General features: G+C 43.0%; 1 protein-coding gene across 1 annotated transcript in view; it reads left to right on the top strand.

The window, feature by feature from the left end:
* Window positions 1–17,260, top strand: part of SEPTIN9 (septin 9) — a 207,953-nt gene that overhangs the window by 23,261 nt on the left and 167,432 nt on the right. The window contains exon 2 of the mRNA XM_083428472.1: window positions 15,164–15,220. Within this exon, the coding sequence (XP_083284598.1) occupies window positions 15,164–15,220 (57 nt within the window). The remainder of the gene's footprint in view (window positions 1–15,163; window positions 15,221–17,260) is intronic.

Raw genomic sequence — 17,260 nt, forward strand, 5'->3', positions numbered from 1 at the left:
GGAAGCCTGGCCTCCACTTGAAGTAGTAGTAAAATTGTTTAAAGGTAATCTTATCCCCACCTGAAAATCCTGAGATTTTGCTATCCTGATGATTAACCCAATCTTTTGCCTAACCATCCTTTGAAATGCCAAAATGAATAACAAAAAAAAAAGTGGAATGCAAACTCTGGCGCAGCAGTAATTTCAAGGGAGGTCTCCACCAATTCACAATCACACCCCCCCAACCCTCCTCCTAAGCTGCTCAAGTTGTTTTTCCTTTGGCTGCTTTTTATACATCAGAAATGTGAATTCACTCCATTAACTCAATTCGCACGATTAATACCACATGTGGCTTGGTCCTGATAGCACTGCAGTTCCACAGGATCCATGAGAAGAGGTCCCTGCCCCCCAGTACCAGACTCAATTGCACTGCAATAGCACAACTGATTTCCATAAGTAAACAACAGCACTGGACACCCACGTTGCTGCCTTGAGAGTGGGGGTCATGGGCTGAGGGTGGGCAATGCAATCTGCCCAAGGAAGGAGCAATGTTGGTGCATGGGATCCCAAGCGACCTTCATACCTTCTAATTTGGGGGTGGGGGGAGGGCGAGAATTTATTTTCCACACGAAAACATTAAGAAGTACAGAAAGTTCCTGTGTGGAAGGGTCTACCATTCAAGCTTACGACTGAAATCAACAAGGTTTTCAGTCACTGGTAAAGTGGTTGCCCACATAAGGTTTCATCACTGGTAAAGTGGTTGCCCACATAAGGGTTCATCATGTTCTATATGATGTATGAATGAACTGACCGCATGGGGTGGCCCACTTGCTTATAGAATTTGTATGACCAGTTGCTGAGGTGGATGCACTGGACGTGCAAACATTGCATGGAAATGGGACAACTCATGAGGTACAATGCATTTTAAACATAATATGGCACACTTGAAATCCTTACACAGGAAAGGACTTTGGTCCTGACTGCACTCCTGTCTCTCAGCCCTTATAGCCACTTTAGGTTCATAATTAGAGCAGAGGGGGGAAAGAGACAAAATCATCTGAGGGTGGTGGTAGATCTCCCTAGCTTTTCTCACATACTTCAAGACTAGGAAAAAGATAACAACTCTCCATGAGCTCAGAAGGCCCATCGAGGCTTTTCAGTATAATTTAGCAAGATGCTCGGATTTTCTGGAGGCTGATACTCCCCAAGAAAGCATCCTTCATCCCTTTCCATATAAGCCAAGGTGTTTGTTTCCAAATGTAAGCTCTTGTCTGGTTTTGATTTGCAAGATGTTAAGAATGGGGTGACTTGAGACAGTTTTGGTGAAGTTGAGGAGGAAAGGCTGAGTGGGTAGGAGAAGGACTGGTTTTTGTTCTTAGATGATGCAGCTGTCTGATCTAAAACATTTTCCACCAAACTGGATTCAGTTTTCCTCCCTTCTGGGAATCAAAGTAACATGTGCCTTTCCTGATTTTAATTTGTTACCCTGTTAAAAAAAATTTAAATCTGGAGAGACTAAATAGTTGGCAAAAGAGTGCTTTCCTTCCTCCTCTCCCTCCACTGCTCTCCTCATTTTGTGGTGCTGTTCTTTGGAAAGGGGAAAATGAAAAGCTTTCCCATATTTTCATACACATATATAGTACGTGTGTGTTTTTGGGGAAAACACATATATTTCATTGAAGGTTCTTGTTATGTTGATAATACCCAAGGCCAAAACATGTGGTGTTGGGGAATGAAGGCTTAGGAAAGGATGTAGCTCAGTGGGAGAGCATCTTCCTTGCATGCAGAAGTTCCCAGGTTCAATGCCTGGCATCTCTAGGCAGGGCTGGAAGACTCCCTATCTGAAATCTTGGGGAGCCCCTGCCAGTCATTGTAGACAATACTGAAACGGAATGGACCCAATGGTTTGACTCTGCATAAGGTTCCTATGTTCTTATCATGTTTTTAGGATGAAGTGTAGCATCAGATCAGAAAAGCAAGAAATTACAGTGGTACCTTGGGTTACATATGCTTCAGGTTGCAGACGCTTCAGGTTACAGACTCTGCTAACCCAGAAATAGTACCTCAGGCTAAGAACTTTGCTTCAGGATGAGAACAGAAATCGTGCTCTGGCGGCACGATAGCAGCGGGAAGCCCCATTAGCTAAAGTGGTCTTCAGGTTAAGAACGGACCTCCGGAACGAATTAAGTTCTTAACCCGAGGTACCACTGTACACTATTGGTGATGACAGCAAGTATTTAAGGGTTGAGTAGCAGATAGCCCTCTTTTGAGCCAAGGCATGCTTCACAATTTCGGGTTTAACCTGTCTCCAAATGAGCATTTCCATGAGATACATGGGTTTTCATCTAGCATTCTGCTCCTGAATGATATGCAAAGCTGCTATGGGTGGCATGCAAGTAGTTTGGGTTGATATCAGTGACAATCTGCCTAGGGCCATATGTTATTTCCACAAATGAGAAAAATGGTTGTGTAATGGCTAAACTGCCTTTAGGTGAACTGTTGATCCATCTCTGCCTCTTTGGGTCCTGTGGGAGAGATGAGGTTGTAGCTTAATGGCTTAAGGTACCTGGCAAATACGTTGTAATAGGCAGTCCTGGGACTCAGCTATACAGCTGCAAATAAAATGTTTTAAATGTGTTGTAAAGTTTAATATACAAATGTGACACTAGATGGAGACAGTGAGCTATGCAAAAGTCAATGTATTTTTCAAAACGTTTTTTTAAAAAAGCATTTTCACAGCATTTTTTATTTGTGTGTAGATTCCACCCTAGTTTGGGATAGAGCATTTGCAGAGCCAGTCTCTCCACAAAACAGAAGGGATCCCCAGACTGCCTTCCAGACTCTGTAGATGCTTCCATCTGGCTTCTGGAGCCTGATCATTTGAGACAATCGGAAACCCCAGCTTTACTCTTTTCTTTTCTCTCTTTTTCTCTTTTTTTCTTTTCTTTTCTTTTTTCTCATCCCTAATAGAGTCCATTCTTTTTTCTGCTCCATGTATAGGAAGCAATTAGTGTAAGAGCATCTAAACTGCTTGTTGATGTTAATATCTACAGAAAAACATAGTTCTGTTTTCACCAATCCTTCTACTCCATCTTCTAGCGAATGAAACTAACTAGCATGATATGTGAGTGCTAGGATGTTCCATTGATTTTATAGATTGAAGAGACGGTTGCAGGAAGATCCCTCTTTGTTTTCCATTATTCTCAATGTCTGAACTTGGAATTTCCTGGTTAAATCGTCTGGTTCCCATTGCTTTTGCCACATGTCAGTTTAATCCTTGTATGTTGCTTGGTGTCTAGCACATATATTATCTATGGTGTCTTGCTGGGGTAGGGAGGCTGCTTCTTAATATGTGAGGTGTGAGCATGGATATGCTAATCAGTTGCCTGCATAGATAACCTTCCCACTGCCTTTTTATCCCTCCCCCTCTGCAAGGATTATTGTACAATAATCTCAATAGTCTTCAAAAGCTCTGGTGCATGATTGCTTAAAGAGCAGGAATGAGATAAGAAGCCTGATTTCTCCCAGCACACATATTATGGCTTTGTGAATTAAAGCAGTACAATTTATCTCTGTTTCATTCCAGGAAAGTATTTAGCATAGTAACTCACAAGCTGCTTCCTAGGGTTCTGCTATTGCTTGAGGCTGCTACATAAGCTCGACACCACCATATTTTGGTGACAATCAGGTGCGTTCACTGAAGCAAAGCAGAACACAAAGCAGGACAGTAATACTGAAAGGCCCTCTAACAAAGTCTGTGGCAACTCTGCTGCCACCCACCCAAGGGATGCTTATTGATGCTAGCCCCATATCATCAGTGAAGGTAACAATCACCACGGGGTGACTCCAGGAATGTCATGACGACATCATGGTAACCTCATAGACACACACGGTGCAGAAGTGGATGACCACTAACAGCACATAGCACCTCTCATGTTGACCACTGGGTTGTGGGGAAATCCAAGATGCAGGAACCACCAATTGGCAATGTCTGACCTCCCCACTGACTCCATCTTTTTTGTTGGCCGAAGGACAGAAACTCATGTGGTATTGATCATGTGAATGCAATGAACATACACACTTCATTATGTAAATAGTAGCCACAGGGAAAACTGGGTAGCCTCCAGATTGTTGTGGGGGTGGAGAGAAGGAGCTGAAATCTTTGTCTCCCAAAGACACCATTTGCTATCCAAAGACACTATTTGTGTTCCAAGCCTCTATTTGCACCCTGGTTTCAAACTGTGGTTTGGAGACATGGTTTTAACCATAGTTTGCCAGAAGAAGGAACCTAAAATGGCAGGAGGAAGCACATAAGCTTGAGTTTCCAAACCATCCTTGGGAGAATTGTCTTTGTGGTGACTGAATGCACTTAGCCATAGCCAGATAACTGCTTGCTGAACTGAAGGCTTGTTCTGAATATGCCTCCCTAGGATGTGGAAGGTAGACAATATTCAGTAACACCAAATTTATTTCTTAATTGTTTTAGAACCACTGAAAGCTGCCTTACATAGAGACAGACCACTGGTCCACCTAGTTCAGTATTGTCCAGCGGCAGCTTTCCCGGGTTTCAGACAGGGAGGCTGTCTTCCTTAGAGTTGGCAGGGATTGAACCTGGGACCCTCTGCATGTGAAACAGATGTTCTTCCACAGAGCTATTGCTCTTCCCTTTTAGTTGACTTCGTTTTGTTTCTCCTCCAGCAGTAGACTTTCCATATTTTTGAAGCTTTTGTTGTTAAAAATCTGTAAGGCTAAGCGGAAAAAATGGTAGGTTCAAGTTTGCCTTACCCTATACTTTAGTTCAGACATGGGTCTTTGGGTGCCCAGTGGTTTTCCTGCATGGTAATTTTAGAGCAGAAGTAGGCAATCTTTGTAATAAAATGGGGAAACTCTGTGTTGTGCTTCTGTTTGTTTGCAGGTGAGCTGCCCACACTTTCATGCAATTACTGTCTTGCTTTCTAGTTTGTTAGTGCCCAGCTGTGCTGATATAAGATGAGACATGTAAAGGTTGCTAAACTGAGCAGCTGGTTCAGACTTTTAATGGCAAATGCCCAGCATGTAACTTTAGTGATTCTTGGCTTACTTGCTAATAAAATAACAATAATAAAAATAATAAAGAAACACCATTCAGACCAATTTATACACATTGTCTACAGTTTGCACATTCTTGACAATTGCCTAGCAACTTGAAACTAACATGGCCAGATAGTGAGTAGTCAATATTGTGATGCCTTTATATCAATATTGATGCAGCCACAATTGAAATACTTCTAGTCACACATATCTAAAAGAGCAGGAAATTATCTAGAAGAACTTAAGTAGAGCCATTGGACCTGAACTGGAACAAAGGCTCAACTAGTTTAGGCACCCTGAGGGAATAAGAAGGGCCTACTGGATCAGACCAATGGTCCATCTAGTCTAGTATCCTGTTCTCACAGCTGCCACCCAGATCCTTGTAGCAACCGGCAAGCAGGAAAAGAACTATAGCCCTCGTTTCTTGTTTGTGGGTTTGCCATTGGCATCTGGGTGGCCACTGTGAGGACAGGATGCTGGACTTGATGGGCCTTCCATCTGATCCATCAGAGCTTTTCTTAATATTCACAAACAAGGACAACCCCCATCAGAAAGACCAATTGTATCAGAAGGATCCAGGTGTATGTGTGGACCCTTAGCAAAAGGTGTTGACCTTAATCTCTCTGTGTGTGATTTCTCTCTATGAGATTGGTTGTGGAAGCTATAATTGCCATTAGCCTCTTTTCTTTTTCTAAGTGTGAATTCTAGCATAGCTTATAAATGTAGTTCCTTTTATTTAAGTCATGTAAGGGGACCTGAATTGAAGCTGTTGATTCACAGACTACACATGCCCAGAAGTGTGTGTGTGTGTGTGTGTGTGTGTGTGTGAAATGCCTCCTAAAATTACTGGAATCTCTTGAACAGGTTTTGGTAACTGAAAGATGGCTTTAGTGGAATAACTGATGAAGGTTAAATGTATGTTACACTTGAATTTGCTCTGGCTTGTTGTAGGATCCAAGTTTGCACCATGTCAGTGCTGCTCTTGATTTCCCACAGACCCTTTTTCTATGAATGATGAGCAGTAAGCAAGGGAGACGTTTGAACAGGGGTGAAAGTGGGAGCTGCTGATGGTCTCCTCTTAATAAATCATCCCCTGGGAAAATCCAACATTTGCCTTTTGGAGCCTGACCAACGGGGCAGCGAGGGGACAGCAGTTTAGGCATATATCCTCATGTGACAGGTTAGTACATAGAAACTGCAGCAGCTGTTGATTAATGCTGCAGCATCAGTTGAAGGTTTGGGGGATGCAGGGAAAGGTGAGTCTTTAAAATAAAAAACAGACAGTGGAGCGTGTTTGAAATCAGAGCAGGAAAGAAGCAAAGGGCCACAAGGGGAAAGTCTGCAGCTGAAAAATACAATCATCTGTTTAAAATGCAATGGCAGAAATGTGGAGTAAAGACCTCTTTAAAACACACGCACAAAAAAACCAACACATTGCTTTTAAGAAACACATTGCTGTTTTGTGTCAGAAAGCTCTCAAAAAACTAAGGGGGGTTTCAGCTGCATGAATAAAATAGCTTTCATACAGAAGGCAGCTCTCCCTCCATAAAGAGTGCTGCGGGTGGGGCAGGGTTGAGAAAAACGAGGCACAGGACAGCAGAGGGAGTCTGAGGGCTGTTGAGAGTTCCAGGAGAATGCTAGACCTTAGGTTTAAAATTCAGCTTTCCTCCTTCAAAATGGATTTTGCTGCACAGAGTGGCTGCAGCCTGATTTTCGTTAAACTGGCTTGAGTATTTAATTTTTGCAATTTGTTGTTTTTGCAATTTCTTTAACATTTGGAAATGGATTGTTTTTAGGGAGGTTTTGTTAAATTCATTAATATATGTGAATGAACATTCTCTCCCATGTATCTGGGAAGGCTGTACCTTCTTGGCAAATGTAATAGGATCTGATTGCTCTTCTGGGATGTCAAGTGTGGGGTATACGCCTTCAGGTGCAGTTTTTCCCCATTGAAGTGTTTGCAGGAACATTTGAGTATGTAGCCATTTTCTTCCTCTGCTTACTTCCAGAATATTCTGTTAGAGCTTTTTTGATCAAGGGGTTCCATTGATCCATGCATCTGGGATTAAATCAACAAGCTTTGGAGTTTAGCTGGAGTCAGGATTGATTCTTCAGAATGCTGTGCACACAAGGGATGGTGGTACTGGGGGGAATTGAATCAATTTGCATTTAAGCTACCTAACACACACTTTCCAAAACAATACACAATCTGAAATACAGTCATCCTTTGAAATACATACATCTCTGATTTTTTTTTTCAGTGCAGCTGTCCTGCCAAGTAATGTGTACAAAAATGTATATACTGGGGTAATGCATGTATTAAAATGCACATATTCATGAAGAAACAGAAATGCATTATATTTGGGGGAATTGCTTTGCAGAAATGTATGCATTAGGAGAAATTTGCACTAAAACCCTGATTTTATTATTTTTAAATTGCAAGCTGATTCAGAAATGAATTTAAATTGAAATTAAGATTGGGAAAAATGAGAAATAGAAACAGAGAAACTTAAATTGGCAGGTTTATTCATGCCTAGTACACACTCCACTGAAAGGTTAATGACACGAAAGCATTAGAGTTTGCTTTTTCAAGAAGCTCCCCTACTTGATAGAACCTGAGTGACCTCAAAGGCTGACTTTGCATGGCACCACTTATTCAGAAATGTATGTAAACAGTAACCATAGCTTCAAGATCAGATGGATAAACCTTGGATTAATCACAGAGTTCAGTGTGCATGGAAAATAAGATCAAATTGTGTGTGTATGTTTTAAGAACTGAAACCTGAATCTTCACGCTGGAAGGAACTGTTTTTTAACTTCATCCAGGCCCATTAACACACACACACACACGACTTGGGGGAGTGTTTCTCCACCCTAAGCTATATTCCAGTACAACTCAGGGTAGTCAAATGTCCCAAAACCAAACCAAAGCTATGATGTCAGAAGGAGTCTGCTTCCCTGAACCAGTTTTTGTTTGAAAAACACAACAGGACATGTTTCATCTCAAAACACTTTATCCCCAGACTCTGGTCATGTAGTATTTTGTTACGTTTATTTGTTGGTTATAAGTTGTATTTATAGGTATTGTGAATTAGTTTCATTTGTGCCTTTGTACGCTACTTTGAAATCTTTAAAATATTATGTGCTTCTCTTCAAAAGCTCTTGAAAGCTTGTAACTGGAGGTTTTGTATGATGCATGGGGAGGGTGGAGGAGAATAATTAAGTTGAGCCTAACCCCCACTGGTATCTCATTGTTTCAAGTCTGCCCCTAAAACAAGGTAGATTTTTTTTTTTTTTTACACCAGGCAGAAACGACTTTTCAGATTATTCATGTAGTAATATGTGAACATCTACTACCAACCATTTACCCAAATATCAGCAGATCTGGAACAGCAAACATATTTTCCATGGAAAATCCCATTCTTTGCTGCAGGGAGCCAAATTTACACACCAAAATTCCCCAGTCTTAATTCCTACATACTGCGACATGGTGGTAGAAAGCCAGTCATGAAGTAGGAACAGAGATGGAACCCAAGTTCTTAAATTTTGGATACTCAGAGAGGGGGGGAGAGGCCTTTCTGAGCCCTTGACATTAATCTAGGGGAGCCTGCAGAATTGTGGTCATTCAGGGCTACAATAATTCTTCGCTTAAAATCAAGAGCAGAAAGATTATAGTACAGTGGTACCTCGGGTTACATACGCTTCAGGTTACAAACTCCACTAATCCAGAAATAGCACCTCGGGTTAAGAACTTTGCTTCAGGATGAGAACAGAAATCGTGCTCCGGTGGCAGCAGGAGACCGCATTAGCTAAAGTGGTGCTTCAGGTTAAGAACAGTTTCAGGTTAAGAACAGACCTCCGGAACGAATTAAGTTCTTAACCCGAGGTACCACTGTATACCCTAAGTTTGCAGCACCAATGCCTGGCCCTGCAAACTTGTCAGCCAGCCAGCAAATGTTGTTGTACCCATGGCCAGCTTCACAAGCTTCTCACGGGCATCTGGTTAGCAACTGTAAGAACAGGATGCTGGACTTGATGGGCTGTTGCCCTGATCTAGCCCAGCTCGTCTTACAATCATGTTCTTATGACTGTCAGCTGTGTAGCAAGTCATGCTGGAGTTGCCGATCTGAAGAGCCAACTGCAGAAACACCTTTTCCCTCCCTTCCCTGAAGTGAGCTGTATGCACCGCGTTGCTGCCAGGCATATTTGAGGCAGAGAGAAGCACAAAGCGCTCATACACATGGCTTGTGTTTTCAGCGCAGCTGCGCTTGGCTTATATTTGGCAAGTGGTTCCTTTACACAGAGGCTGGGAAATCATAAATTTTTCAATGAGTGTTTCTGATTAATGCTGGAAAGCAGCTGTGGCTTTGCATATTCCTCTTGTTGGTTTAATTTTAGTGCTAATAAAGGGGAGGGCTTGTTTGAACTATTGCAAGGGAGGCAAGATGCAGCCAGATGAACATCAACAGGCTAATCACTTAGGTCCTTTCCTTTTCACATTACCATCTTCATCCTTAAAAACAAAACAAAATATGCTGAAGCCAGTCACCTTTTATTTTGAAGGAAAAGCAGCTATGTGGGGCTAAGATCTGAAACGTGCTCTCAGTCTGGATAGAGGACTTGCACCAGTTACCCACTGAAATCTCCCTCTCTCACGACCAGTTGCTGTTTGCCCCTGAAAGTGATGTATAATAAACTGCATCTTAAGGGCCAAAAAGCAGCCAAGGGGTGCCCCCCCAGTAGGTGAGAACAGTATAAAAAAATTGTGCAGAGTCCCCTTCTGGATCAGGAGTGTTCTAGATTGGACAAGCCATTTTTGTAAGCAATAGTTGCATATTCCAGTTAGTCAACGTCCAGTAAATAAGATCTGGACCCATTGTTTTGAGTTACCTACCGGTATACACGGCTTGGAGACAATTGTAATTAAGTGTTATATAAATTTAATGAAGTGGGGGGAAATGGTAGCCCTGACTCTGAATCAGGTTTGGAGCAAGTACTCTTTGAGGAGAGAACCCTAGCAGAGATTTAAAATTACAAAACAAGCAGCAAAGTAAAGCATGGAAATATAGGCTGTTGGACCTTTAAAATATCCTCTTTCTAAGTTGCTTCCAAAGTTCTCCACGTTCCTTAGCACAGAAAGAGACAGGCAGTATAACTTAGGTTCCAAAATGGTAAATGTTTTTAAATTGTTTGTATAGAAACACAAAGATGGATTGCTTAAACCACATAGTCTAAGCTTGAAGCATCCACCTTAGACCCCCTTACTGGTAGGGTTCACTTGGTGGAAATGAAAAGGACAAAGGCTTCATAACTTTTCCTCCCAAGGTGAAGGGAAGTGACCTACCTAAGCATGGCAGGACAGTTTACTCTGTGGTCTTAACCCCTTCATGCATTGATTAGAGCTAAGCATGTTGGTTATATAAGGCTGATTGCCCCACATTTTCCACTATCCCCTTAAGCTGTCCCTTGAAGAAGCAGCTTGACCTGTGGCCATTAGCAAATGATTATGCTTTTCATGGCATGGAGTTATGTTTTACAGATTGAATGCTTAAGACCAACCTCCTGTTAAAAGCACGGAGGCAGGCCTGGTCAGGTTTGTTTGTTTTTTAATTAATTGAGGAATTGTTAGAGAGGGAAGGGCCCAAAGATCTTCCATTCTGATAACTATTCCCTGAAGTGAAATATTTCACACACTATGTTTGGGACGAAATGCAATGAAGGCTGCACTGAGACAGCACTTCATTCCATTTCCAGAATGTTTCCTTACCTGATAATTTTTTTATTTTATGCGATATTTCACACATCATTAAAAACCACTTCTGGTAAACTAATACAACCTAGTGGAAGTTTAGTGCACATTTCTGTGTTAATTGCTTGCAGAAAATACCCATTTGCAGCCCTGCTAGCCTGAATAATTCTGGGAATTTTGTGCTGTAATTACCTGCTGTTTTCCTGGATCTTGCTGTGTAAGGAAATTTGAAAATTCTTTTCAATTTTTAATTTCTTTCTTGAACTGGCCAAAGTAAAATGGAAGGGCCAGTGGGGAGGGAAATTCAAGATGGAAGGAGTTACAGAAGGCCAGACTGGGAGGCTTGATTAGAATATTAAATGCTTGGAATTGAAGAAAAGGGTCCAGGAAAGGGGGAGTCTGTTATCAGTGTTACTGAATCGTGGAAAATTGGGTGAGGCTTGCCAAACCAGATGCCATAAAGTCTCAAGGAATATTGTCCAGCCGCAAAATGGCTAACCACCCCAAAGACTATAATTTAGCATGGCCGGGATATAGTCACGCAGTGGAATGTTCTTGGATGGCCCATCTTTTAATTTTTGAGCTGTTCCATTTCAATGGAGAGTGGAAGTGGGAAAGGAGCTGCAGTTTAGAAGAACAGTCTCACGTTTGTCTCCTCCCCTTGCCATACACTTTCATTTGGTTTGCTACAGTGCTTTCCTAACAGAATTTGAAGGCATTTTAGCTATTGCGATCAATGCCAAAGCCTGAAAGTTCCTCCAAATTCTGCAAAAATACCTGCTAATTCTAAGCAATTTGTGCTTTCAAAATCTAGAACTGAAAATAATGTTGATTAGCTTTCGTGAGCACTGAGGGGAATGATGGTTGGTGAAGGAAACAGGCAAGATGAGCAGGAGCGCAGAGAATATTAGCTTCAAGGGAGGGCTGGGTGCTCTGGAGGCAACAAATGGCTGCCTTCCTGTTGACTACTGGGAGCCATTTTGAGCCTTTCCTTTTGGCTTCTGAGCATTCATGGACATGATGGGGTCATAGATCAATATACTGTAGGACAACATTGGTTTAGTCTTTGGCACTGTAAGTAAATGTCAGGAGTGAGCCAGCAGTAAATCACACTGTGCAAGCTGGAGTTAACTCTTTATTAGCAAAAACATTTGCAAAGGAGTGTCAGGTTTAATGAGTACAGCAACTCATCTCCGGCAGCTCTTACCCCCATGAAGCAGTTGTTGAGTCTGAAGGTCCCCACCTCTCCACAGCTGCCTAAGTCCCCTTCTCTCCACGGTTCCCCCCAACACACCAAGCAATCGGAGACTGTGTCTGCACATTGCCAACTTCTGCTCCAACCTTTTCATGCCTCTTCTGGTTCTTCATGACAATGAGGAAGAGGAACTTGTTGCAGCAGGAGAAGAAGACACCCACGACTCTTCACCAGTCTGATTCATCTCTGCCTCTTGGCCTCCTCCCATCCTCCTCCTTCAGCTTCTGCCTCTGATTCTGAACTTCTCTCTGCCACAGACTCTCCCAGCTCACTAAGCCCTGTTACCTACTCAGCTTCCGACACCTCCCCTTCCCAAACTTCTTCCTCTTCTCCCTTTGACCACTCATCATTGTCCCACCACCACCACTCCCCAGGCTCTGAGCCTTCTTCCCTTGGTGGTTCCCCTGCTAGTTCCTCCCACCACTCCTCTGTGTCCAGCCAGTCCATGACAGTTAATGGAGCTACATTTTCAGGGCTGGAGGCCCCTTAAAGACCTACAGCCAAGTCAGTGGAGAAAGTACTGTTTTTCAATTACAGTGGTGCCTCGCAAGACGAAAAGAATCCATTCCGTGAGTCTTTTCGTCTTGCGGTTTTTTCGTCTTGCGAAGCAAGCCCATTAGCGGATTAGCGCTATTAGCGCTATTGGCAGTTTAAGGGCTATTAAAGGCTTAAGGGATTAGTGGATTAGCTGCTAAAAGGCTATTAGCAGCTTAGCGCTTTAGAAAAAAGGGTTGGGGAGCGGAAAAAAAGCCTCAAAAATTTTCGTCATTTTCGTCTTGCGAAGCAAGCCCATAGGGAATTTCGTCTTGCGAAGCACCTCTGAAAACGGAAAACCCTTTCGTCTTGCGGGTTTTCCGTCTTGCGAGGCATTCGTCTTGCGGGGCACCGCTATATAATAGAACCCCAACTACACCAGTGTCAGTAGTTTCAGATTGACTTTAGTCTCCTTAAAACAGGTAAATTGTTTGTTCACACATCATATTTCCATGTAATAATCCTTATAATGACAATAATACTTACTTAACGAAGGAAGCCATGTGGCACATATAGAGTCATGTAGACGCATAGGACATGAGTCACTTTTTCCAAGCAGACCTGTCAGCAGGAATCGTCATCATCATTGTCTAGTTTCATTGTGTTTGCTGCTTGTTCTGTCTCTATCCTGATGACACACAACTCTTTTTGAGATGTGATGAAGGTGTATCTAAGTCATGGGTAGGCAAACTAAGGCCCGGGGGCCAGATCTGGCCCAATTGCCTTCTAAATCCAGCCCACGGATGGTCCGGGAATCAGCATGTTTTTACATGAGTAGAATGTGTCCTTTTATTTAAAATGCATCTCTGGGTTATTTGTGGGGCATAGGAATTCATTCATTTCCCACCAAAAAATATAGTCCGGTCCTCCCACAAGGTCTGAGGGACAGTGGACTGGCCCCCTGCTGAAAAAGTTTGCTGACCCCTGATCTAAGACTTAGTCACTTATTTCAGAACTGAGGGACAGACTGAATATCTAATGACTATTGTCAGAATTAGGGACGCGGGTGGCGCTGTGGGTTAAAGCCTCAGCGCCTAGGACTTGCCGATCGCATGGTCGGCGGTTCGAATCCCCGCGGCGGGGTGCGCTCCTGTCGTTCGGTCCCAGCGCCTGCCAACCTAGCAGTTCGAAAGCACCTCCGGGTGCAAGTAGATAAATAGGGACCACTTACCAGCAGGAAGGTAAACGGCGTTCCGTGTGCTGCGCTGGCTCGCCAGATGCAGCTTGTCATGCTGGCCACGTGACCCGGAAGTGTCTGCGGACAGTGCTGGCTCCCGGCCTATAGAGTGAGATGAGCGCACAACCCTAGAGTCTGGCAAGACTGGCCCGAACGGGCAGGGGTACCTTTACCTTTACCTTATTGTCAGAATTGAATAATTAAGAAATCACAGCAATAGCAATCCAAGGGATGCTTGGCTTGTGGGTATGAATGACACATGTTTCAAGAGGCTTGTAATGTTAGGTAATCAACTCCCCCCATTCCCAACATTACCCCAGGGTGTCTAATGGCTGTTGTATGCTTTATTTGAAAAGTCATATATGAATGACAAGCAAAGATTAGCAGGCAGAGCTTTTCTTAATAGTCATATGCTATTTTTGTTGGGGGAGGGTGGGAATTAAATTCCTGCAAATCTCTTATCACATAGTTATTAAAGTATCAGGAGCCCTGCCAGGGGTGGGGGAAGACAATCATGGTAGTAATTCCTCCCCTGCCCCTTATATGACTGGCTGGGTTTTGGCTATGGCTTCCTAAAGTTGCTATTTCTTAGAAATAGGAGTACAACCAAAGGCGATGATCCCAGGTCCCTTCCAAGCTGCTTCTTACTACAGTGGTGCCTCGCAAGACGAAAAGAATCCGTTCCGTGAGCCTCTTCGTCTAGAGGTTTTTTCGTCTTGCGAAGCAAGCCCATTAGCGGATTAGCGCTATTAGCGGTTTAGCGGCTATTAGCGGCTTAAGGGATTAGTGGATTCGCTGCTAAAAGGCTGTTAGCAGCTTAGTGCCTTAGAAAAAGGGGGTGGGGAGCGAAACCCCCCCCCCAGGAATCGCAAGACATTTTCGTCTTGCGAAGCAAGCCCATAGAGAAATTCGTCCTGCGAAGCACCTCCAAAACGGAAAACCCTTTCGTCTAGCGGGTTTTCCATCTTGCGAGGCATTCGTCTTGCGGGGCACCACTGTACACAAAAGGCATACATATAGCACTATCTGAGAGAACTACTAGTTCTGACAATTTGGATGTGCCCCTGGTCTTTGTTTCTGCAGTAAATCAGGCAGAAACTTGAGAACCTAGCCTCACCATTGGCATTTTTAGCTCTTGATGTTTCTTGCGAAAAGGCAAACAAGATCTTTGATGTATTGGGTTATAGTTGGTACCTTCCTAACACGGGGATGGTGACTGTGAGGACAGGGTGCTCTGCCAGATGGGCCTTTGGCCTGATTCAGCCAGGCTGTGATGTTTTTACGCAAAGTTTCTGAAGTTCAGTAGTTCACACCTGTTTGCTAAATCTAGATCCCCTGGCAAGCCTTGTGCTTGCCATCACCTGCTTAGCACCTAATGCCTATTTTTCCTTTACCGTAGGAATCTCAAGGACCTCCAGTGGGAGACTCCGAAGATTTGGTGACCCGACAAGTCCAAGTAAGCTGCATTAATATCTCTCTGTTTCTCTCTGACCTTCTACTCTCTGATATAAAAGCTACACAGATCATGCCTGAGTGGCAGCCTGCATTTCAAAACAGACCCAGCCTGCCATCCCGAGTGAGAAGAGTAAACCAGGAGCTAAAGAAAAACGCAGCAAAGCTCTTATAATATCTATTCCAAGGAACAGCTTGTAATGGGAACAGTGTGCCTGTCCATATCCATTTGTTTAATGGATATGGAAAGAATAAGCAGGAAATTGCAACCTTCATCATCCCCATAAGCTCTCATGATGAGGAATGTGTTGGGGACCTGAACTGCAGCAGAAACACTTAATGGGTCCTAGATAACTCCAGCTTACAATTATGTTTATTGCATGTGGGTGTTTATATTTGATAAGTGATTTTGATGTAGAGTTACACTCCTAATTGCAACTCAATAATTCTCGCTCTGATAGAAAGCAGGTGGGTGGAATTTTTGTCTATCAAACAGGTGTTTCCTGGGCTCATTAGCACATCGTCTATCATCACCATTTGGAGCTTCTCAGGCTTTGAAAGATGCTTCTTCTGTGGAATTGCTGTTCCACCAGTGGCTGGCTGGCTTAGCCTATGCACACACTGTACATTTAAAGCACATTCCCTCCCCCGCCCCAGCCCAAATCCTGGAAACTCTAGCTTGTTAGGCTGCTGATCATTGCAACTCTGTGTGGAGTGATCTATAGTTCCTAGGATTCTTTGGAGGGTTTAAAGGTATGGTGTGGCTGTGGCCTTAGAAGGCTTTAGCACTCTGAGTATAGAGACTAGGGCCAGCCCAACAGCTTTTGCTGCCTGAAGAGGAAAGGCAAGATACACACACATACCAGCCAAAGCTGCCTTCGACACTGGCAATGGGGCAGTGCACTTGAGGACATCGAAGTAGAGTAAAGAACACAAGACAGGTTGCATAATACACACACACACACACACACCTCTGCCTCTCAGCAGCTTGTGGCTGTGCTGCTTCTCCCCAATGTCTGCTGTCTGACACTGCCATTTTAATCTGCCAGGCAGTGTCTTTTGATGACATTGATCTCTTCAATGGCATGCTGCCTTGACTTCTTTGGAGCAAAAATGAAATTTGAACACAGTGAAAATGTAATTGTCTGAAAGCAGTTTTATTTTATCATTTTATTTTGCAATTTTATATACTGCTGAACACATCAGTCTCTAAGCGGTTTACAAAAACAATGCATATGATAAGTATTATTTATTGATTTGATTCTTTATTTACATTTATATACTGCCCTATACCTGGAGGTCTCAGGGTGGTTCACAGAACAAAATCAAAATATAAAACCACAATATATATCGTCAAAAAAACAAAAAAAATCCAGCAACCCACTAACATGCCCCCCCCCAAATAACCACATTTTAAAAGGGCATAGGATGTCAATCAAATCAACCAAAGGTTAAAAGGGAATGTTTTTGCCGGGCGCCTAAAGGTGTATAATGAAGTATGTGTATAAGTATGTGGATAGATAACAAATGATGAACCTGGAAAAAAAATGCAAAACAAAAAATCAAAACAAAAACAAAAAGATGCCGTCCCAAAGCAAAAGAAAATGGTAGCACATTTTGAAAATCTCTTAAGAGTTAAGGCTCCCTTCCCTCTTCACCCTCTCTCTTGCCAAAGAACATCTTGACAATTTTTCCCCACCGTGCACCCCCCACCCCCAATCAAGCCTTCTCTATAGAAAAATAATGTGACCAGCCGTCTTAAAGGAGCAGAAAAATGGAATACACAAACATGGGCTTAAGTATCAATCTTCATAGCAGAAAATGTACCCAGCATCCTGAACTGGAAGACACAAGGCAGAACCCTATCCATCAAACACACTGATCCATTGGCTGATTTGTTGTTGTTGTTGTTGTTTTCAATCTCCTTTCAATTGCAATTCTTATTTGTGTACTTTTTATTATTATTTTTGCTTGATGCATTGTGAGTATTGCCCATGTCTTTGGAAAAGAGGCAGCCTGGCACAGACAGGGCATTGCATCATTG

Source organism: Podarcis tiliguerta (genome assembly GCF_965153285.1).
Source record: "Podarcis tiliguerta genome assembly, chromosome: 2".
In the NCBI taxonomy this organism is placed as follows: Eukaryota; Metazoa; Chordata; class Lepidosauria; order Squamata; family Lacertidae; genus Podarcis; species Podarcis tiliguerta.